The 24,632-nt window shown below is 44.5% G+C and overlaps 1 protein-coding gene across 4 annotated transcripts in view; it reads left to right on the forward strand.

Annotated features, from left to right (window-relative positions):
* cbfb (core-binding factor subunit beta) overlaps window positions 1–24,632 on the forward strand; it is a 151,948-nt gene that overhangs the window by 60,318 nt on the left and 66,998 nt on the right. For all 4 annotated transcript variants that reach the window (XM_072518468.1, XM_072518467.1, XM_072518470.1 and 1 more), the window contains exon 4: window positions 21,237–21,353. In XM_072518468.1, the coding sequence (XP_072374569.1) occupies window positions 21,237–21,353 (117 nt within the window). The remainder of the gene's footprint in view (window positions 1–21,236; window positions 21,354–24,632) is intronic.

Genomic DNA, 24,632 nt, shown 5'->3' on the forward strand with positions numbered 1-24,632 from the left:
CTGGAGTGCTGTCGCTAGTGTCTGAATCAAGTTAAAGGTGGAAAGTCGTTCCTGTGGGTGGAGACACGGTCGGGTCTGTGGACATGCTGTCCTGGCTGGGGGAGGGTCGGGCTAGGTTGTCAGTGGGCGGGGCGTACTCGTCTGCCATTGCCAGGGGGACGTGGTGTGAGTGGCTGCATTGGGTTCCATAAACGTTAAGCTGGTTGATATGGAACCAACCTGATTTTCTATTAGGGTACGTTATTTTGTATACAGAGGGGCTCACTTTATCTGAAATGGAGGAGGGTCCTGCAAATTTAGGGGAGAGGAACAAACTTGTGTTGTATAGGGAAACCATCACTTGCTGACCGACTGTATTCTCTACTGGGTGGACTGTTTTATCAAAGCAGGCCGTACTCTGCTTTTTCCTAGCGCCTAGTCGGACAGCTGCAGTGAGCTGGGCTGCTTTAATATTGTCCATGACCTGTTGGACTGCTTTTTTGTGGGTGAGGGCGGTGACTGGAGCTGGCCAAATCAAGTCCTAATAAATATTCAGTTCCTTTCATGGGTCGTCCGGTCATGATGGTGTGGGGGGTGAATCCTGTGGAACTTGATACTGTGTTCCTAATAAACATAAGGGCGAATGGGAGAACCGTGTCCCATGTGGTGTTGTGCTGTTGCACCATCTTCCTAATAGTAGCTGTGGGGGAGCTTGGAAAGTGCCTTTGTGGCAAAACCATCTATATGGTTCGTACAGTAACCAACTAATCCTAAAAATGACCGGAGTGCAGTGACATTGTGGGGCAAGGGCAATTTAACTATCGATTCAATCCGTTTCTGTTTTATCTCTCTTTTTCCGTGTGTGATAATGGTGCCGAAGTAAAGGACCTTTTCTTTTAGGATCTGGGCTTTTTTCGGGTTAACTTGACATCCAAATGAGTGTAGGAGACCTAGTAATTCGGAAAGAAGCTTAACGTGCTGTTCCTTTGTGTCAGTTTGTAGATGCAAGTAGTCCACATACTGAATGAGGCACTCGGGTCGGGAGAATTTGGATAGTCAATTGCCAATTGTCAGTGAAAAATGGAGGGGGAGTCGTGGAAACCTTGCGGAAGGCATGTCAATGTATAGTGCCGTCCTTGGAACGTGAAGGCAAATTTGTATTAGCAATTCTTATCTAAAGGAATGGACCAAAGCCATTGCTAATGTCCAGCACAGTAAAATACTTATCATGTACTCCCTGCTTAAGCATTGTTTTGGGACTTGTGGCAACGGTGGGGGCTGCTAATGGAGTTACTTTATTGAGTTCTCTGTAACCTATGTTTAGTCTCCATGAACCGTCTGGTTTTCTTACGGGCCAAATTGGGGCATTGTTTGTTGAGGCTACGGGCCGAATTAAGCCTTGGTTTAGCAAACTTTGAATTACTTTTGCAATTTCTCACTCGGTTTGCTGTGGGAAACCGTATTGCTTCTGGGGCTTGGGATCGGGACCTGTAATGGTGACTGTTCCTGGAATTTTTCTGTAATCGTGCTTGTGCTGGGCGAAGGATGCTTTATGTTTTCTTAGGACCTCTCTAATCGTCTCATGTGGTAATCGTTTGTGGGTCAAACCAATAATCTCCCACTGAGCATATTCTGTGTTTGTAGTCTCCTACTGTGAGCGTGGCGGGGGCTCTTGCTGTTCTGGCCATTTTCCAAACACACTTATTCACGGGGTCAAAGGAAAGGTTGTGTGAGCTCATGAAGTCGATTCCTAAAATGTGCTCTGGTGTTTGGGGCAAATCTGGTAAAACAACAGGGTGCCTGGTATTTATGTTTCCAAGTTGAATATCTACGGGGCCGTAATGTATCCCTGCTGTACATGTCCTGTAAATCCACTAAGAGTGATGGTGTCTGTGGTGGGCCATTTGTCGCGCTGAAACATTGTGGAGCAGTTTAAAGTGGTGCGGAACCCTCCTGTGTCCCAAAGGAACTCTACTGGATGTCCCCGGACTGTGCCTGTGACTACTGGTCTGCCTGATTTGTCCCAGAGTGTGTCGCAGACCCAAGTTGGGGAGTCCGAACACCGTCAATCTGTGCTATTGGTCGCAGCATTACCTGATCGGTCGCTAATGCTATGTATGGGCCTAACATTGTTCCTAGGTGGGGCGTTCGATTACTGGTTCGGGGGCGTTGCATTCGCAGGCGTAATGTCCCTGCTGTTCACAATTATAGCATCCTCGTGGTGCCTGTGCTCTGGGGTGCTATTCTTCATTTCTACCCTCATTTACCCATGCGGGGTGCTGATGTGTACTGACTGGGTTCATATTTGCTTCTGCCTTCTGATCTGCCTTTCTATGTAGGGATTGTTCCCAAGCTCTGGAGAGTCTCTTTAAAACCCACACTTCATTATGTGTGGCGTCTGCGGGTCGTAATTCACATAGGCTTTTTGACCTGCTTCTATGGCGTGCGAGACGAAAGTGCGGGCCCATTTGGTTCTGTTGTCGTTATCTAAGTGTGCGCGGACTAAATCCCCAAAGACCGCTTTAAAGTGTATCCAAAGGCATCCTGCGATGCAGTCGGATGCTCTCCCTTCTTTTGTCTACAACAGTTCAGACCTTCTACGGGGTCTCCTCTGTTGTAACCAATTGTGTCTAAAATAGCTGCCTTCATCTCCTGGAGGCTTCCTCCTCCTACGTTTTGTGGGTCTGGTAATGCTGAGCTAACGGATGGGTCAAGGCTCATTACTATAAGCTTCACTTCCTCCGGTTCGTCCAGACTGTACATAACTGTCTGTTGTTTTACTCGCTCAAAGAAATGATGCGGGTCTGCTGTGGGTTGAAATGGTTCTATTTTGTCGCACGCATCTCTCAATTGTGTGATGGTTAGTGGGGTGGTGTACACGAAATCGGGCTCATCGTCAATCGGTGACTTGCACTGTGTGGTGACTGGATTCATGGGGTTGTGTGATGCCTGTGCAGTCGGTGGTGTGGGTGCTTTCCTTTTTGGGGCCTGGGGGGCTCTATTCTGATTCTCAGTGTCTTCTACATACCTATGGGCAGTTTCATTTGAGTTCCTGCCAATTGGGGCCATTTTCCTGGTCTAAATTCAGTCCAAAGGTATCTCTGAATCTGTTTTGCACTGAGAGCAGTGACTGCAACTTCTCTATTTGTCGTCTACATTTGGCGTGATCTACTGAACTCTGCCTTTGTTCCGTTGTGGAACTATGGAGTGCTCGTAAAGCTGCCTTCAAATCTGCGCATTGTTTCTTTATCTGTTCTACCTGTTGTTCCGTCTCATCTCTTACCAAAACTGTGCGTTGTGTATCTTGGTAGGCCTTATTGTATTGTGTCTGAAAGCTGCTTAGGTGAACTATACAAGATTGGCGTGCCCGTTTGATATCAGCCATCTCCTTGTCTTTAGCTGCTCTCGGAGTTGCTCATTATCTTTGTTACATTCACTAACATTTCCCTCACTCTTTTCCTCTTTCTCTACAAGCTGTCTGCAGAGCGTCCTCACAACCTCGCTGTGCCTCGCAATTGTGCCAGACAGGACACGATTCCATCGGCTTAGGAACTTTTCCTACATTCTTTTTTTGTATCTCGGTTAGGTTATCCCACCAGGTTTGTCCTATACTACCTGGACCTGACTCTTCATTCGAACAAAACCCTGCCCAAAGGGGCCATCCTTTCCCCTTCAAGTACTTCTGTAATTCCTCTTCCCATATGGGGCACTGCTCTGCTCTACTGGTCGCTGCGCATTCATCAGGCGTTCCATTGCCTTTGCTGCCATTTCTACTAGTATCTCTTTTCCTACCGTAATCTCTGTTTCTCTACCGTAAATTTGGGACAGGGGGAATAAGGCGGTGATTCGAACAGAGGGTATGGTCTAGGTTATTTTCCGGTTCACAATGCTCCCGTTAGTTTTATGCAACAAAATCTCCCGATAGTTTTATGCAACAAAATCTGACGAGTTTACCTTATATCCCTATTCGTACGCATGCAAGTTAATACACACTTCCGAATCTTGGAGATTTGATCGATATAGGGCCTTACACTTGTGGTTTCTTTCATTTTTCTCAATTGGACTTCTAATTCAAAGGTTGTCCAACAGTTAGTGAGGAGTTTCCGATACCCTCAAGACGAATGGAAATAATGCGATTTCTTGGCATGAATGGATTTGATCGAACATTTGTGCAAACGTTTGTAGCGTGGTTGCTCCACTGATAGACTTGCTGAAGAAACATCGAAAATTTCAGTGGACAGCAGACTTTCAACAGGCATTTAACTGCCTGAAAGCTGTGATAGCCAATGCTCCTGTGTTGGAGAATTACAAGGGATCCTGTGATCAAATTGAACTAAAGTATCTGACTTTAAAGAGAAATGCTGAGGCGTAGAGAAATGGATGGATCGTGCAGAGACCTTCTTGTTCAAAGATACTGTCAATCGAGAAGGATTCCAGTTGGAGGAAGAAGAAGAAAAAATGGACTATTATTATATCTGTTTGCGTATGTTTTTTTTTAAACGAAAAAGTATATTTACTGTGTGCATTTCTTAAAGGATAGTGAAAAGGTGAAAAATGAAACCATCTTGAAGTTGATGGGTTTTTTTTTCTTGGGGGGAGGTGTCATGTGAGAGTACCTTTAAGAAATGGGTGTTTATAAATGGGTATGTATATAAATATCTGTAGTGAGAGTACCTTGAAGAAATGGGTGTTTCCTACTGCAGTGATGTCAGAGTGGGTGGAGCTGGGCTGTCTGTCAGCTTTTTACTTTCGCTTTAGGCTTTTTGCTGCAGGGTAGGTTTGGTTTCATTTTAGTTTTGGAGAAGCTGCAATCACAGCAGGATGTGTGTGAATCTCTGCAAGCTTATGAATGTCCATTTGCTGATTTCAACGAGGTAACTGTTCTCAGTAGTGAATTTAAACCTGAGGTGCTTCTGTTAAAAGGTTTTGTTATAAGTCTTATGGACGGTAAAAGGAACGCGCAAGGATTACTTAGTGTTGTATTCTTTGGGCGTTGTATTTGAATTGATGGTTGCGAAGATGTTCACTATGTTTTAAAAAGGTTAACTTGAGATCATGGAATGAACATTGTTTTGCTTTAAAAAAAAATACTTTTCCATTTCTGCTGTACCACACCTGTAGAGTGGGCCGTGTGCTTCCCGTACCACAATCTATTAAAAGTTGTGGGTCAGGTGAACTACATGATACACTGGGGTTATCTAAATCCTGGCCCATAACACAACCTACCTGCACATCTTTGGGTTGTGGGGGGTGAGACCCATGCAGACACTGAGGTTTCCCTCCCCTCCTTGCTGGCTTTTTGACGGCTGACATTTCCCCCCATTTCTTTGTCGATCCAGTTTGCGGGGGTTAGGCTGAAGGGTTGTAAATATTTTTGGTGCCTGTTTCCTGGAGTTATAAAAAGGTCGTAATCGAGGATTTCATGCGAGCCATCTTTCGTGTGACCGCTCAGCTCATGGCTGCTACCGAAATGCATTTTGTTCACATGGTCAACAGCCAGTATCCACTCAGGATGGCTGTAAGCTAAAAAGCCGTTGATCTACAATAGGAGATAGATGGTGGTCTTTCACTTAACTGGTGTTATTAGCTTTTCTTTGTTGAACTCCATTTCTGGTTACGGAGTGTAGGAGTCCATTAGCTCTGATTTGAGTAAGCTAGGAACAGTGGCGGCTGTGAATTCCACAGGACATTAATCTTGGTAGGTTCATTCCAGGGAGTGGCCCCCACATAGACACAGACATAGAATTTACAGTGCAGAAGGAGACCATTCGGCCCATCAGCCCCCACTTATGACTATTCCAATTTGGAACTTTCTGTCAGCTAACATTGTTTTTTTCTTGTTGCCTAGAGTTGAAAGAATTCTACATTAGCCCTAGTGTATGATTTTGTTAATAAATTTAGAATACCCAATTATTTTTTTCTCCAATTTACAGGCAATTTAGCCTGGCCAATCACCTAACTTGCATATCTTTTGTGTTGTGGGGGTGAAACCCACGTGGGGAGAATGTGCAAACTCCACACGGGCAGTGACCCAGGGCCGGGATTCGAACCCGGGTCCTCAGCGCTGCAGTCCCAGTGCTAACCACTGTGCCTCATGCCGCCCTCCTAGTGTATGATTTAAAGAAATCTCAGAAGTGTACATGATATCCAAGCACACTTCCTACTTTCTCATAAGACTTGGTGCATAGGGTGCACATCATAAGTACTTTCTGGCAAACAGATGATTCAGGAGCAGGTGGGAACAGTGTAGGATGCAGTTAAGATAGCTGTGGTCTGTTAGTGAATGAATGATCAGATTCATAACGACTGAGCAAGAACGATGAGTCAGAGCTCTGTCTCTGTGATGGAATGCAGATCTCTGAAAGGCTCTTTTTGGGAAGTGTGATTTGGGGGAGGGCAGACTGGTTGTCTGTGGTCTCGGCCATTTCCTGTTGGTGTGGATTTGCTGGACATTGCTGTGACTGTACTGATTCATGATCTCCAGTTACAGAAGCTGTGGGAGGGCATGGTTACTGCTGCTCTCTTCCGACCACAACCGGAAACGCGCTTCACAAGCTTCTGAGTCGTCAAAAGAGAGGAAAGAGTTAGAATGTGGTCAGACAGGAATCCAAGGCTGACCAGTTGCTGTAGATCACAAAACAGCATAGCTGAGGGGGCAAGATCCTAGGTTTTGAAACACCTTTTCATGAGATCTTCATGCTAAGGAGCAGGCAAAGAATATGTGTCTGCTTACATTGTAGTTCTTAACATTTCATATATTACAACCGAGACCGCTTTTCAAAAAGAGCAAAGGATTTTGGGACATCCTGGCACCTTTAAAACAGCAGGGTGAGAATTCAGAGCAGATGAGTTAGAAAAACAGTACGAGAAGGGTGAGAGTTCTGAGAACAGAAGGGCTAGAGAAACCAGAGTTCAGAAATAGAAATTGAGGTGCGACATCACAGGAACTTGTAAGTTGATTGGTTGAGTGTTGCTGCTAGGGGACTGAGTCTCGACAACTGGAAGATTAAAAATTATTTTTAAAATTAACTGAGGAAAATGTGAGTATTACCCTTTTTAAAGTGAGGGTTATTGCAATGAATAATGTTGTTAAATATTAGTAGGATTTATTAGTACTTGTAAAGTGTATTGGTATTGCAACATAGAAGTAGGCCATTAAGCCTGTTGAGCCTGCCTGTTTCACCATTCAAAACTATCATGGCTGCCAATTCACATCAGTGTGCCCCCCACCCCCCCACACACACACTATCCCCATATCACCGTCATTGGGATATAGAAATCTGTCAACTGTTGCTAATGACTGAGCGTCCACAGTCCTCAGAGATAGACAATTCCAAAGATTCACAACACTTCTTGAGTAAATTCCGCCTCATCTCGGTCCTAATTATTTTGAAATTGTCTCCTGGTTCTAGACTCCCCAAACAGTGGAAACATCTTAGCTCCATCTACCCTGTCTATATCTTTTAAATATTTTGTAGGTTTCAATGAGATCAAGTCTCATTCTTTGAAACTCACAGCCCCGGTTTCCCCAATCTCTCTTTATAAGACAGTCCCGCCATCTCTGGAACAAGTCTGGTGAATCTACGTTGCACTCCACGTAACATCCATTTTGAGGTAAGGGGACCAAAACTGCACACACTACTCCAGGTGGAGCCTAACCAATCTTCTGTACAATTGAAGCAAGACTTCACTACTCTTATACTGAAAGCCTCTTGCGATAAAGACTAACATTCCATTAATCTTCTTCAATTGCTTGCTACACCTGCATGTTAGCTTTCATTGACTTATTGAACAGGACCCATGATCCCTTTATACATCTACATTTTCTAATCTCTCACCATTTAAGAAATATTTTGGACATTTGTTTCTCCTACCAAAATTGGATAGCCTCAATTTTTTCCACTTTATATTCCATCTACCCATGTTCTTGCCCATTCACTAAGTCTGTCCAAATTACCCTTGAAGCCACTTTGCATCTTCGTCACAACATATATTCCCACCAGCCTTATGTCATCCACAAATTTGGAAATATTATGTTTGGTACCCACATTCAAATCATTGATATATATTGTAAACAGCTGGAACCCAAGCACTGATTCTTGCGGTACCTCACTAGCTACAGCCTGTCAATGCACAAATTACGCATTTGTTGCTACTGTTGTCTGCCTGTTAACCAATCTTTAATCCAAGCCAATATATTACCTCCTATCCCATGTGCCTTAATTGTGCTAATCAACATCCGGTGGGGGGGCATTATTGAAAGCCTTCTGAAAATCTAAGTACTCTACGTCCACCTAATTCCCTTTATCAATTCTGTTAGTAGCATCCTCTACAAAGCATTCTCTATGGGCTACAAAGCAAGCCGAGTAGAATCTCTGGCAAAAGAGCACCCTTCCACGATGAACTCAATGCATTCAATGTTCGTTTGGAACAGGAAGTCACCTGTCCCAACAGCCTCGGGCTCACACATACCTACTGTCACAGCCTCAGAAGTTAGATAGCCCTTCTCGAAAGTGAATCCGTGGTAAGCAGTGGGTCCTGCAGAGTCTCCGGTCGTGCATTCCGATCCTGCGCAGACCAACTGGCCGGTGTGTTCGCAGACATCTTTAACCTCTCCCTACACCGTTCAAAGATCCCCACCTGCTTCAAGAAGACCACTACCATACCGGTGCCGAAAAAGAACCAGGCAACGTGCCTCGATGACTACTGCCCGGTGGTCCTGCCATCTATTATTATGAAGTACTTCGACAGGTTAGTCATGAGACACCTCGCCTCCAACCTTCCAGATTGTCTTGATCCACTGCAATTTGCCTACCGCCACAACAGGTCCACAGCACATGCTATCTCCCTGGCCCTATACTCATCCCTGGTACATCTTGACAACAAGGACACCTATGTCAGACTCTTGATCATTGACTACAGCTCCGCCTTGATCACCATAATCCCAGCCAAGCTCATATCCAAACACCAAAACCTAGGACTTGGCTCCTCTCTCTGCAACTGGATCCTCGACTTCCTGATCCACAGACCGCAATCAATAAGGATACGCAACGAAACCTCCTCCACAATAGTCCTCAATACCGGGACCCCGAAAAGCTGCGTACTTAGCCCCCTGCTATACTCCCTATACACACATTACTGTGCAGCAAATTCCGGCTCCAACTCCCATCTACAATTTTGCTGATGACACAACCGTAGTGGGTTGGATCTCAAACAACAACGAGAATGGGCAGCAAGATGGCGCAGTGATTTGCACTGGGACTACGGCACTGAGGACCCGGGTTCGAATCCCGGCCCTGCGTCACTGTCCATATGGAGTTTGTCCATTCTCCCCGAGTTTGCGTGGGTTTCACCCCCACAACCCAAAGCTTTGACAAAGAGTCATCGGACTCCAAACGTTAGCTCGTTTCTCTCTCGACAGATGCTGCCAGACCTGCTGAGATTTTCCAGCATTTTCTCTTTCGTCCCAATAGATTCAAAAACAGCTTCTTCCCCGCTGTTACCAGACTCCTCTTATGAACTGAACTGATCTTTCTACCTTTGTCTCTAGTGTTGTAGCACTATATTCCATATGCTGCACCTATATCTTATTTTTAATTACATTGTGTATTTATAGTATGTTCTATGTATTCACGTATGGAGCAATCTGACTGGACTGTGTTGCTAACTTTCTCCTTAGTTCAATTGCTCTGTTTTATTACCTTTGCTCTCGAGTCGCTAGGTATCTTTATGATACCGCCACGAGGTTCAAGTGCGAGTAATGATCAATAACCCAATACACCGATTAGTAAGATTCAAATCAAAGCACATTTATTATACACAGTAATCGCTACTCATGCACAAATTCTACGGCTAAGCTACTTCTACAACTAACAGGCCTATACTTAACTTCGGACTGGCCCACCAGGTCAGGGGAACAAATGGCCTTTTGTTCGGGTCCTGAGTCTGCGGGATTTGAAGTTGGTACGGATTGGTAGCTAGGAGCGCCTATCTCGTAGCGAGCGTTGAATTAAGACTTACTTTGTTCGGGGGTCACTGGTCAATGTTGGTTCGTGTTGCTGGGTGACCCGGGCAGGACGCAGAGGTGAAGAGAGAGCTTAAGAGAGACCGATTTGAACTTGGGGCTTAACTCTTATAGTCCCCAGGGGCTTCCCGCCTTTCGGGGCAGACCCTGTACCTGGTCCCAAGTGATTGGACTTTGTCCCAATCGCTTGGTTTGATTTGCTCCAATACTGGAGCGGTTCCCTGATCGATGGGCGGTCTTGAGGTGCTCGTTCACCTCCTTTGTGTTGGCTCCTGCTGGTGCCGAGGAGTCTGGCTTTGCTTTGTGTGTCCAAAATGTTACTTATTGTTCCTGGGGATTGCTTATCAGTATGCAGATGGCTGCTACTTTGTAATGCTGATGGTCGCTGATATCGATGTTGTCTGGCCTTTTCAGAGGTAAATGCACAGCAAACCTGCAGCTGCTGGTTTCTGTCTATGTTGGCTGACTTTCCCATCAGCCTTTGCCGTTCGCCATTTTAAATCGGGAGCTGGCCAATTTAGGTGGCTACAACTGTACGCCGAACAATTCTTTTCACTGTACCTTAGTACATGTGACAATAAATAAATCAAATCAAAGAAATCTTCTAACAGGTTTGTCAATTGTAATTTCCCATTCATAAATCCACGTTGACTCTGCCCAATAGGATCATTGTTATCTAAATGTTGATTTTGCATCCTTTATAACAGATTCCAGCAATTTCTGTACTACTGAAATAAGGCTAGCAGGTCAGTAGTCCCCTTTTTCTCTCTCGACTTCTTAGATAGTGGGGTGATATTTGCTACCTTCGGATCTGTAGGAGCTGTTCCAGAATCTATAGAATTTTGGAAGATAGTCACCAAGTGGGAAATCAGATAGCCAAGGTAACGATAGTGGGTTCAAGTCTGGACACCTCCGGAGAGAACCTTTGTTTGAGGGGCTGGGCAGAGTTCAGAGAGAGAGTGGGAGAGAGGAAGAATCCTGTTTGAACAGGTGGGGAGAAAGATTTGAAAAGCCACAGAGAGAGGTCATGGAAAGCTGTTCCAAACACAGGCTTTTGAAAAGGGTTCTGAAGGAACTTCACTAAGAGAAGAAAAATTGCTTCATAAATGGAAGTATCACCTTTTGCTTGGCTGCCTCAGTGGAATGAGAGCTGCATGCTCCTTTGATCTGCTGTTTAATGGGAATTTGTGTGTTCGGGTATGGAAACTACATGCAATCTGTTATTAAAATATAAAAGCAAATTACTGCAGATGCTGGAATCTGAAACGAAAGAGAAAATGATGGAAAATCTCAGCAGGTCTAGCAGCATCTGTAGGGAGAGGAAAGAGCTAGCGTTTCGCGTCGGATGACTCTTTGTCAAAGCTAACAGACCGAGACGGTGGGAAATATTTATACTGTGGAGTGAGAATGAAAGATCAGTCATAGCCACAGAAACCCAGGGAAACCGGGTGCTAATGGCCACAGAAACCAAGGGGAAAGAGTGCTAATGGCAGTCCCCAGAGAGAACAAAAGATGAGAAAGGCCAAACAGCAGAGAAACTAACATCAGAGGGTGAACTGTAGATGTGGGGGAGGGGAAGGGGGAGCAAAGGGGAGAAAGGGTAAGGAAAGGTGTATAATAGGGGGGGGGGGGGTGGGGGTGGATTATATATATTAAGAAAGACAAAGAAAGAAATGGTAAAAGACAGTTAAAATGAAATGGGGTGAAAACAAATGGGTCGAGGTGGGGCAGAGCTAATCATCTGAAGTTGTTGAATTCAATGTTGAGACTGGAAGGCTGTAGCGTGCCTAACCGGAAGATGAGATGTTGTTCCTCCAGTTTGCGTTGAGCTTCACTGGAACATTGCAGCAGGCCAAGGACAGACATGTGGGCATGGGAGCAGGGTCTTTTGTTAAAATGGTAAGCAACGGGAAGGTCAGGGTCCTGAATCCACACAGACCGAAGATGCTCAGCAAAGCGATCAGCCATTCTGCGTTTGGTCTCTCCGATATAGAGGACACCACATTGGGAGCAGCGAATGCAATAGACCAAATTGGAAGAAAAATGCTGCTTAACCTGGAATGAGTGTTTTGGACCTGGGATGTTAAGCATGCAAGAGATAAAGGGGCAGGTGTCGCACCTGCTGTGATAGCAGGTGAAGGTGCCATGGGTGATGGGAGAGTACTGGGTATGGTGGAGGAGTGGACTAGATTATCTCGGAGGGAACGGTCTTTGCAGAATGCTGACAGAGGGAGTGAAGGGAAGATGTGTTTGGTGGTGGCATCACGCTTGAGTTGGCAAAAATGGCAGAGGATTATGCTTTGCATATGGAGGCTGGTGGGATGAAATGTGAGAACGAGGGGGACTCTATCCTTGTTCTGGGAGGGAGGGGTGGGTAGTTCTGTTATTCTGCAATCTTATTGTTAGGGTTGAAGTTTAAAAGTTTTTATTCTCTTGTTTAATAAAGTTTGTTTACAAAATAACCAAGCCCTATTTCTTATGTTATCACTCGCGGAATGAATCGGTCTCTCTGCTGCGTATTACATAGATTACATAGAACATACAGTGCAGAAGGAGGCCATTCGGCCCATCGAGTCTGCACCGACCCACATTAATCCCTCACTTCCACCTTATCCACGCAACCCAATAACCCCTCCCAACCCTTATGGACACTACGGGTAATTTAGCATGGCCAATCCACCTAACCTGCACGTCTTTGAACTGTGGGAGGAAACCGGAGCACCCGGAGGAAACCCACGCAGACACGGGGAGAACGTGCAAACTCCGCACAGACAGTGACCCAGCGAGGAATCGAACCTGGGACCCTGGCGCTGTGAAGCCACAGTGCTAATCACTTGTGCTACCGTGCTGCCCAAAATGTAATGAAAATTGCTTATTGTCACAAGTCGGCTTCAAATGAAGTTACTGTGAAAAAGCCCCTAATCGCCACATTACGGCGCCTGTTCGGGGAGGCGGGTACGGGAATTGAACCGTGCTGCTGGCCTGCCTTGGTCTGCTTTCAAAGCCAGCGATTTAGCCCAGTCTGCTAAACCAGCCCATTAAAACCTTAAAAAAAATATATGGTTCTGGTCCAGTATCTTAGCCACTGCTGAGAGCTGACCAGACGCCTGTAACAGTTCAAGTTTAACACCCTGGCTTCAGATTGAACCACCTCACCTTCAGACATAATGTAAAATTCTATCATTATAGTCACTTAGACCTTGTTACATAATGCAAGATCTAAAATAGTCAGTTTCACAACATGCTGCTCTAAAAAACCACCTCCAATACTCCAGAAACCCATCCTCCACAGCATTAGGGCAGACTTGCCAATCTCTGCGCAGATTGAAGTCACCCATGATTACCGTTATTACCCATGCCACATGCTTCTCTAATCTCCTGATTAACACTGCCACACATTACCACTACTGTTTTGTGGCCTATAAATAGCAACTACCAATGTTTGCTGTGCCTTGCTGTTTCTTAGTATCAGCCAAACAAATTCCACATTTTGCTCTTCCGATCTGAGATCCTCCCTAACAAATGTACTGATTCCATCCCTAACAGAGCAACACCCACCTCTTTTCCTTTTACCTGTCCTTCCTAAATGTCGAATATCTTTGAATATTCAGTTCATGGTCTTGATTACCCATGTTTCTGTAATGGCAATTAGATCATACCAATAACGTCAAATAATCTGCCTTGTTGCAAATGCTGCATGCATTCAGGTAGACTGCCCTTAACTTTGTATTTTTAACATTCCGCATTCTAAGCCTAGTTCATGCTTGCCTTATTTTCACCTGCCTTCTAATTTCGCTTATTTGCCAGGGCCCCAGGTTCGATTCCCGCCTGGGTCACTGTCTGTGCGTAGTCTGCATGTTCTCCCTGTGTCTGCATGGGTTCCCTCCGGGTGCTCTGGTTTCCTCCCACAAGTCTCGAAAGACATGCTGTTAGGTAATTTAGACATTCTGAATTCCCCCTCAGTGTACCCGAACAGGTGCCGGAATGTGGCGACTGGGGGCTTTTCACAGTAACTTCATTGCAATGTTAATGTAAGCCAACATGTGACAATAAATCTGCCTCACGGCGCCGAGGTCCCAGGTTCGATCCCGGCTCTGGGTCACTGTCCATGTGGAGTTTGCACATTCTCCCCGTGTTTGCGTGGGTTTTGCCCTCACAACCCAAAGATTTGCAGGGTAGGTGGATTGGCCACGCTAAATTGCCACTTAATTGGAAAAATGAATTGGGTACTCTAAATTTAGAATTTAAAAAAACGTGACAAAAATGATTATTACACTTTTTAACTTCCTGTTCCAAGCTTTTCCATCCAATTTGAGCTATCCCTCTGACAGACTAGTTTAAACCCTCCCCAACATCTCAAACAAATTTTGCTGCGAGGATGTTAGTCCTGGCCCTGTTAAAGTGTGATCTGTCCAGCTTGTACGAATCTCACCTGCCTAGAACAGGTCCCAATCTGATGACCTCCTTCATACACCATTTCTTCAGCCACATGATCGGTTGCTCAATCATCCTATCCCTATGTTCAGTAGCACGTGGCACTGCGGTAATTCTGAAATAACTGCTTTTGAGGTCCTCATCCTATCTATATCATTGGTACCTCTGGCTGTTCACCCTCTCCCAGAAAGGTATTCTGCAGCTGTTCCATTACATCCTTGATCCTGTCGCAATTGCTCTTCCTCCTCTCCTGTTCAGCTGAATCACCCGTGATAACTGTGGAATTGGATCTGGCTGCAATCGCCTTCAAGAGTGATTACCACTACTGCCTCATGGTGCCAGGGACCCAGGCTCAAATTCTGACCTTGGGTGACAGTGTGGGTTTCTTCAGGGTGCTCCAGTTTCTTCCCACAGTCCACAGATGTGCAGTCTAGGTGGATTGACCATGCCAAATTGTCCCTTTATGTCCAAAGATGTGCAGGTTAGGTGGGGTTGTGGGGATAGGGTGAGGGATTGGACCTGGGGAGGGTGCTCTTTCAGAGAATTGGTGCAGGCTCGATGGGCTGAATGGCCTCCTGCACTGCAGGGATTCTATGATCCAAAATGGAAAACTGATGAGCGAGCAAGATGGACTTGGGGAACTTGTGCACTACCTGCCTGGTTCTCTTTGGACCGCCTGGCAGTTACCCATTCCCGCTCTGTCTGGATGCTCCTAACCTGCGGTCTGACCAAAATGTGCTATCGGCATATTTCACTGCCTTGCAGGCGTACCACAGTGACTCCATTCACCACTCAAGTTCCAAAATGCAGAGCTCTAACTTCTGGAGCCAGTGACACATCACAGATATGTTTGCCTAAGACACATGGTGCATCCATGACATCTAATATGCTACAGGATGCACACTGTACTCTGCCAAGCTAACCTGTCATAAAGTAATTTAAAAAACTATTTGTCACAGTTCGAATAAGTTGAATAACTCGTCCGTTACCCACCAAACAGTGTCTTCCCCTGTAGTGAAGAAAAAGCCAACTACTGGAGGCTGAAAAAGGTAGAAAACGAAGCACCTCTTTCACTGAACTGCCTCACTAAACTCTCAGCTTGACACTGTACACACTGCAGCAAACTAGGAATGGCAGGGCTCCTCCAACCTAGAGTGCATATTCTGTGCAATGTGGGAACTGCAGGGTGCTCCCATGTATAGGACAATCATTTGTGCAGGAAGCATTCTCAGTTACAGCAGCTGGGGGCTGGTTTAGCACAAAGCTAAATCACTGGCTTTGAAAGCAGACCAAGGCGGGCCAGCAGCACGGTTCAATTCCCGTACCAGCCTCCCTGAACAGGCGCCGGAATGTGGCGACTAGGGGCTTTTCACAGTGACTTCATCATTTGAAGCCTACTTGTGACAATAAGCGATTTTCAATTTCAATTTGAGCTCCGGATTTCAGAACTTGAGCAGCAGCTAGCATCACTGCAATGCATCCATGAGGATAGAGCTACATGGACAGTGTGTTTATAGATGTGATCAAGCGCACAGTTTGAGTTTGCACAGAGAGGGGGAATGGGTGATGAACAGGCAGTCAAAAAGAAACGGGCAGATCGTAAGGAGTCCCTTGAGTGCATCCCACTCAGACCAGTGTTCAGTTCTGAATACTGACGAGGGATGGTTATCTGGGGAGTGCAGCCAGAGCCACATCTATGGCACTGCAGGTGGTTCAGCTGCACAAAAGTGCAAGGAAGTTGAAAAGATCAATCGTCGTAGATGACGTGATAATTAGGGGAACTGATGGGCATTGCTGCAACCGCGGGTGTGAATTGAGAATGATTTGTTGTAATTCTGCTGCCAGGGTCAAGGATGTCACTGACCGAATGCAGAGCACCTTGAGGGGGAAAAGAGTGAACAGCAATCAGTCGTGGTCCACATTGGTACCAACAGCATAGGTAAAAAGAGGGATGTGGTCCTGCAGTCAGAATTTGGGGAGCTTGGTAGAAAATTAGCAAGCAGGACTTCCAGTGTAGTAATCTCCAGATTACTCCCAGCCCAACAAGAAAAGAGGCACCGATAGACCTGGTTCTTGAGAATGAGGTGGGTCAAATAGATCGTGTCAGTGGGACAGCATTTAGGGGACAATGATCACTGTATCATAAGATTTAGGATGACTATGGAAAAGGACAAAGAACAATCCAGAGTAAGAATAATTAACCAGGGTAAAAGTAGACCTGGGCCAAATAAATTGGAGCCACAAGTTGGCAGGAAAAACGGTAGCTGAACAATGGGCTAACTTTAAAGAGATGGTTCGTTCGGACAGTCAAGGTATATTTCCTTAAAAGGAAAAGGTAGGACAAACAAATGTGAAGCTCCCTGGTTCATAAAGGAGATAAAAATAAAGATGAAGAAGAAAAAAATGCTTATGGCAGGTGCTGGGCCGAAAATACAATTGAGATCCAGGCTGAATATAGAAGGTTCAGAGGAGGGCGACACAGTGGTTAGCACCATTGCCTCACAGTGCTGAGAGCCGGGATCGATCCCGGCCCGGGTCACTGTCCGTGTGGAGTTTGCACATTCTCCCCGTGTCTGTGGATTTCACCTCCACAACCTAAAGATGTGCAGGGTAGGCACATTGGCCATATCTTTTTATTAGAACAGTAATAGGCGGATTGGCCATGCTAAATTGCCCCTTAATTGGGAAAAAAAATGAATTGGGTATTCTAAGTTGAGCAAGACTTCAGTTCCCGAACCGCTACGACCTCTACCCTACACTCCACCCTTCTGTAGATATTAGGGCTATCCTCTCTGATAATGTGTCTGATAAATTCGGGCATTTTGAGGATAATGAGAAATTAAAGGAGGGGGGGTGTCGGAGTCATGGTAGATTCTTTTCAGAGGCTGGTGAAATGTTGGAGGAAGTGTGTGGTTTAACAGTTTATGTTACATAGACTGATGTTCCTTCTCTTTCCGGTTAGACGTGGTTCTTTTAAGATGACGAAAATTGGACTGATGTGGTGGTCATAAGGTGGGTTGGGATAAGTGGACTGAATATTCTAAGCAATGTTCTTTGCACAGACGTTAAGGCATTGTATGGAAGTTGGCTGACAACAGACAGCTCTGCAGGCAGTTGGAAGGCAACCACAGTATACAGGAAGTCATGAAGGCAAGTGTACAGATCAGCTGACATGCTATAGGTATTGGCTTGCATCCAGTACAGTGTCTTCCACAACTGAAAGGGGGTTTTCTGTGCAAAAGCCTTTATGCATATCTTCTGTTCAGAAGCAAATTCCTTGCCAAAAGCTTTCCAGCTAATTAAGTCAGAGAAATTTGAAAACCGAAAGATAAAATTGATGGAAACTTGGAGTAACCAGCTGCAAATGAGTTTGCAATTTACTTGAACATCTGTATACATTATTCAACTAGGCCTGATTTTGTTATTCCCCATGCTCCCCAGAAAAAGTACTTTCATATACTGATTGCTTTCTGATTTATGAATCTTGTTTTTGAAGTCTAAATGTTAATTGTTCATGTATGCAATCATAAGGGCAGCACAGTGATGCAGTGGTTAGCATTGCTGCCTCACAGCGCCGAGGTTCCAAGTTTGATCCCAGCTCTGGGTCATTGTCCGTGTGGAGTTTGCATATTCTCCCTGTGTTTGCATGGGTTTCGCCCCCACAACCCAAAGATGTGCAGGGTAGATGGATTGATCATGCTAAATTGTCCCTTAATTGGAAAAAATGAATTGGGTACTTAAATTTACTTTTTAAAAAATGCATGCAATCATAAGTTTTAGAGTAGCCACATTTGGTGTTCAGTGAAAGGTTTTACCAACTGGTTTTGTTTTGAGAAATGTCTTGTTTGCTCAGTGTTGCACATAGAAGTCCCTTTGATAAAGCTTTACATCATTATTTTCTGCAGTTAACTATTGACAAATTGGCAAGGGTTTAATGTAAGGGGAAAGTTGCTCTGAAGAACGACTGACAGACAGAACCGTGCTACTTTCAAAGAACCTACATCTTGTATTTCACCAGTAAAAATAAGAGCCCACGGGCAGCACGGTGGCACAGTGGTTAGCATTGGCTACACTAAATAGCCCTTAATTGGAAAAAAGGAATTGGGTACTCACAATTTATATTTAAAAAAATAAGAGCCCACAATGATTGGCACAAAGTGTGCAGCATTGGTAGAAGGTTTGATTGGAAATGTGACAGTTACATCAAAGATTTCATATGATAGAGAAAGCAAAACATTGTTTAATATTTCATTCTCCTTTGCAGCCAAACAATTTTAATGTTTTTATATTCATTCCTGAGATGTGGGCGCCACTGGCTCGGCCAGTATTTATTGCCCATCCTTCATTACCCTTGAATTGAGTGTCTCGCTCAGCCATAGAGGGAATTTTAAGAGTCAACCACACTGCTATGGGTCTGGAGTCACATGTAGGCCAGACTGGTTAAGGATGATGTATTTCCTTCCCGAAAGGAGATAGTGAACCAGAAGGGTTTTTAGGATAGTTGACCATGGTCATCATTAAGACTTTTAATTTCAGATTGCCATGGCGGAATTTAAACCCAAGCCCCCAGAGCGTTATCTTGGGTTGCCAGTCGAGTGACATATCACTATGCCACCACCTCCCCTAATACTAATTGCAACCTGTGCTGCTTGCCGTACAATGTATAACTTGCAGAAAAATGTTTCCAGTATTTTCCATTATTTTCGAAATGGCATGTGTTGGGGAAGTGAAACTCTGATGTGTGCTATTTTCTATTGGCACTGTTGAAGGCATTCAGCAATGTGAACTTTTAACAACAACATTTCCTCACCTATGTCACAAAATTGAAACAATTGCCAGAAATCACAGTATATAAGTCAACCCCTCATAGAAGACAACAAATTTTTCCAGCCTCGTAATTCTGTTTTAGCATATACTTGGTGTAATGCCAAGACATGCACAAATGGTCAACATTAATTTTTCACCCCACAAGTGCATGTTTTGCTTAGTGGTACCTTTTTATAAATGGGCAAATTTCAAACAATCACAATTTATACTGCTGGAGAAAAGGGTGCCGATTGGTTGATAGTCGACCCTAGCAGAGTACAGACCATACTCAACCAACCTGTGCTGGTAAAACCCAAAACAAAATGTTTACTGTTAAATGTGATTCTGCAATTGAGTAGACTTGCTGAACAACCCCAAGTGCATTAATAGCAAAACCATCGATCAGCCGAGCTCATGACGTGGTTCATTTAGACTTGCAGATACAAGCAACATACATTGAAACTTAGGGGACCTGCTCTCTGCAAACAAAAGGAATATGTTCAAGCCTTGCACTTTTCTGAATACCCAGAAGAGCCGTAAATACAATGGGTGGAATTCAACTAAAAAATAAAGTTTCTCGTTTTGGGTGAGTTTGGCAGGGTGTTTCCTGATGGCTTTTTGGGTGAGATGCTCACCAGTATTCACCCATACTCAGCCATTTTTTGTGGGCCTCGGGGAGATTCTACCTGGTCTAGCCCACATTAGAAATCTTTCAACAGTGGGGAGCTGAACTCGATGGCAAGGCCAGCTTCTCCGAGATTGGGCAGCCATTTTGAAAGGGTGCTCCGATCTCAAAGTGAGCTTGAAGGGACTCCCATAGCCCCACCCACAGACTATGTCATCCCCTGCACACATGGGAATGACCCCAACCCCACCCCCAGGCCGGGTGAGGACACCCCGCTAAGGGTCCCTCATTTCAAACCTCCCGATCCCCCACCTTTCAGGACCCCCATCTTTCTCCCCCCCCTCATTTGATGTCCCTTCATATCCCCCCCCCCCCCCCTCATCCCTTCTTTCATGGGCATGATCCCCCTCAGGCCAAGACCCTTGGAAGTAACAGCCTTATAGTGCCATCTGGGCATCCTGGCGGTGCCAAGGTACCTGGGGAGTGTCAAGGTACCACCCTGCTCTGTCTTAAACTACCCAGAGGTCTCCAATGGCCTGTGAGACCCTCTCGGTGCCATTACACCGTGTCCATGTTAAACGACCAGTGCTAAACGACATCTAGGTGAGGCCGTTGGGTCCCAGGCGCCGGGAGAATCTGGTGAATATATACTTAAATGAGCCTGATGACTAATTTAAATGTGCATATCTGGATCTCGCCCAGCGATGACAAGATCCAGATCGCAACGTCTTGCGAGGTTCAGTTGAATCACGCAGGTCGGGCATCTCACAATGTTTGAAAAAGGTTCATCTCAATCTGAACATGAATCGATCCTGAATATATAAACAGTTTCAGTTAATCCAGTGATCTACTGGTCTTTGTGGAAGGTGTAATGCTCTCATTTATAACTTGACCCTTAAATAATGTGCATAAAACATGGAAATACTTTCCCACGGACAGTGCATCTTTCCATAAACCAACTTATCACTCATTTTTACCATAATATTTCGAATCGGTTGGCTTACAATTACTATTTTGCACTAAATATTTAATAGTTTCATGAATAGGAAAATATCAATCCAACCAAGATTTTATGATACGGGAGAATGGATTAGATTTCAATCTCATTACAATGTGATGCCTTCTTACAGTTTATTGGAGAATTTATAGTTGGTAATGAAATGTACTGATAATCAGAGCAATTCTTGGGCATGTAATGTGATTGTCCTAAAAGCACTCAATGTTTTATTTAATTAACCTACTCTTTTAATTTCTCATTATATAAGATTGCTGGTGCAGCTCTAGCTGCAACTTTTTCTTCGTCTGTGAATAGAGCCAACAGCTATCATCAGTCCTTAATTTTTAATTCAGTATCTTGTTAACATGTAGGTGTGCCTGAAGGCTCCCATGATTCTTAATGGAGTATGTGTGATCTGGAAGGGCTGGATTGACCTCCAGCGACTTGATGGCATGGGCTGTCTGGAATTTGATGAAGATCGTGCACAGGTAAGCAAGGAATTGAGAAATGCATTGTTTTACTTTGCAATTGTAATGAGTTCACCAGCAGCTCCTATCTGCAAGATGTATACATATATTTTTGTTCATTGTACATAGGAGTCTCTTGTTATAGCACTTTGTTGCTCTGGCCCTTGAGCACCAAGTTGGTATTTTACTAATTTAACCCCCAAGTGAATTGAGTTTAAAGAACAGTTTGGTGCAACCAATCTGACTCCTCTTAAATTCATTTATAAATTGGTTTACGTTGTAAATCATTTTGTATAATGAGAGTTACTTATGATCTAATAACCAGTTAGTACACTGTGCTGTAGGAATTAAATTTGGCCTTTGAAATGAAATGAAATGAAATGAAAAATGAATTCCTTGTGTTGTGAGTTCCTCTATAGTTTAGCCACATGAGCCCTTCACAGACACTTTTATGTACTGTTAGTAATGGCAGCTTGTCTTTGGCTGCGTCCACACCTCAGAACGTATAACAGTGTCGTGAAAAATACTTTGAAGTGACTTTTGTCATTCAGTACTAGATTCATTTTTAGAAATAGTCAAGTTCATTTGTTGAGTGTTTAGGCAATACTGATCATGCTTCTATTTTCAATTCCCAGTCTCTGCCGATTTAACTAGCTCAACTCGGCAAAAGTGCTGCAATTTTTACAGCCATTGGCTGAGAACATGATCAGGCCACCTTCTTGCATTGGAAGAATTTGCAGTCATATTGTATGACTTTCTCCATGAAGAAGAAGATTAAGTTTGAGTTGAGGGGGTCAGAAGAGGTTTTTGAGGTGCGGTAGAGGCCGGGGAGAGGGGGCGGAGAAACTGTGCAAACTGTTGACTATGCTTTGATGGACTGTTTTTTTTTTTCTATAAATTTAGAGTACCCAATTAATTTTTTCCAATTAAGGGGCAATTTAGCGTGGCCAATCCACCTAGCCTGCCCATCTTTTGGGTTTTGGGGATGAAAGTCACGCAAACATGGGGAGAATGTGCAAACTCCACACGGACAGTGACCCAGAGCCGGGATCGAACCTGGGACCTTGGTGCCGTGAGGCAACAGGGCTAACCCACTGCGCCACCGTGCTGCCCAGGACTGTATTTTGTTGATGTGTATGTTTGGAATAAAATATCTTAGACTGGGATGAGTTACTTGTGGGGAAATCTACAGAAGAGCATTTGGGAGGTTCAAAAAGGAAATGGGGAGGGTGCAGGCTCAACATGTTCCCTCTCGGGTAATAGGAAGGAGTAACAAGCCCAGATAACCATGGATGACCCGAGACATTAAGGATAAGATGAGCTGGAAAGGAGTGGGTTTTAGCAGGTACAAGGGGAGCAAATCAACAGAGGCGTTAGTGGAGTACAGAAAGTGCAGTATGGAACAGAAGAAAGTAATTAGGAGAGCAAAGAAGGGATATGAGAAAGCTATGGCTGGTAAAATAGGGAAAATTTCAAGTATATCAATGGAAAGAGGATAACCAGGGAAAGAGTAGGGACCAAGGGGGAAATCTGTGGGTGAAGGCCAGAGTACAAAAAATTCACATCTGTCTTCAGCCAAGAAAATGAGGAGGTCGACATGGAACTTGGGGAGAAAGACTGAGGTTCTTGAGCAAATTGTCACAGTGAGTGACAAGGTATTGGAGGTGTTGGCAGGCTTAAAAGTGGACATATCTCCAGGTCTGGATTAATTGTGTCCCAGGATGCTGTGGAAGGCGAGGGACTCTTTTTAAAGAAAAAATAAATAAATTTAGAGTACCCTATTATTTTTTTCCAGTTAAGGGGCAATTTAGCTTGGCCAATCCACCTACCTTGCACACTTTGGGTTGTGGGGGTGAGACCCACGGAGAGAATGAGCAAACTCCACACTGACAGTGACCCGGGACCGGGATTGAACCTGGGTCCTCGGTACCATGAGGCAGCAGTGCTAACCACTGCACTACCGTGCCGCCTATATTGCATGGGCTCTAGGGCAGCACGGTGGCGGAGTGGTAGCACTGCAGTCTCACGGCGCCGAGGTCCCAGGTTCGATCCCGGCTCTGGGTCACTGTCCGTGTGGAGTTTGCACATTCTCTCCGTGTTTGCGTGGGTTTCGCCCCCACAACCCAAAGATGTGCAAGGTAGGTGGATTGAACAAGCTAAATTGCCCCTTTATTGGAAAAAAAAAAGAATTGGGTACTCTAAATTTATATATTTTTAAAAAATTGCATGGGCTCTGACCTGCAGTTTTAATTCCTCTCTGGCTACAGGGGAGGTTCCAGAGGACTAGAGTACAGCTAATGTGATCCCACTATTTAAGAAAGGTTGCAGAGATAACCCGGGAACTACAGACCAATGAGTGTCATGTCATTGGTAGAACTACTGGAGAAAATTCTGAAGGAGGGAATCTATCTCCACTTAGGCAAGGTTTGATCATGAATAGTCAGCATGGCTTTGTCAGACGGAGGTCATGCCTAACAAATTTGATTGAATTTTTTGAACACGTGACCAGGTGTGTAGAAGAGGGAAGTCCAGTTGATGTAGTTAGTTTACATGGATTTTAGCAAAGCCTTTTACAAGGTCCCACATTAGACTTCTAAAGAAGGCAAATGCACATGGGATATAGGGTAACTTGATAAGGTGGATTCAAAATTGGCTTAGTTGTAGGAGACGAAGGGTTATGACGGACGGCTGCTTTAATGACAGGAAGTCCGTGTCATACCGCTGAGTCCCCTATTGCTTGTAATTTATATAAACAACATAGATGACTATATAGGGGGTAGAATCAGTAAGTTTGCAGATAACACAAAGATTGTCCAGGTGGTTAACAGTGAGGTTGAGTGTCTTGGGTTACAGGAAGATATAGACGGGATGGTCAAATGGGCAGAAAAGAGGCCGATGGGATTTAACCCTGAAAAGTATGAGGTGATACACTTACAAGGATGTATTCGATGAATGGCCTGACACTGGGAAATTCTTTTTTTAAAATATTTTTATTCAAATTTTTTACATATTTTCAACAAAAAGACAACTTACAGAAATAAGAAAAAACAAAGAACACATAAATAAACATCTTATAGCTATGTCACGTATTCCCCCACTGTACAAGCCCCCCATTAAATGATAATAAACACAGTAGTAAACACAAAATCCTCCCCTCCCCGGGTTGCTGCTGCTGCTGACCACCTCCTAACGCTCTGCTAGAAAGTCTAGGAACGGTTGCCACCGCCTGAAGAACCCTTGCACAGATCCTCTTAAGGCAAATTTTACCCTCTCCAATTTAATGAACCATGCCATGTTGCT

The sequence above is a fragment of the Scyliorhinus torazame genome, chromosome 10 (assembly GCF_047496885.1).
Source record: "Scyliorhinus torazame isolate Kashiwa2021f chromosome 10, sScyTor2.1, whole genome shotgun sequence".
NCBI lineage: Eukaryota > Metazoa > Chordata > Chondrichthyes > Carcharhiniformes > Scyliorhinidae > Scyliorhinus > Scyliorhinus torazame.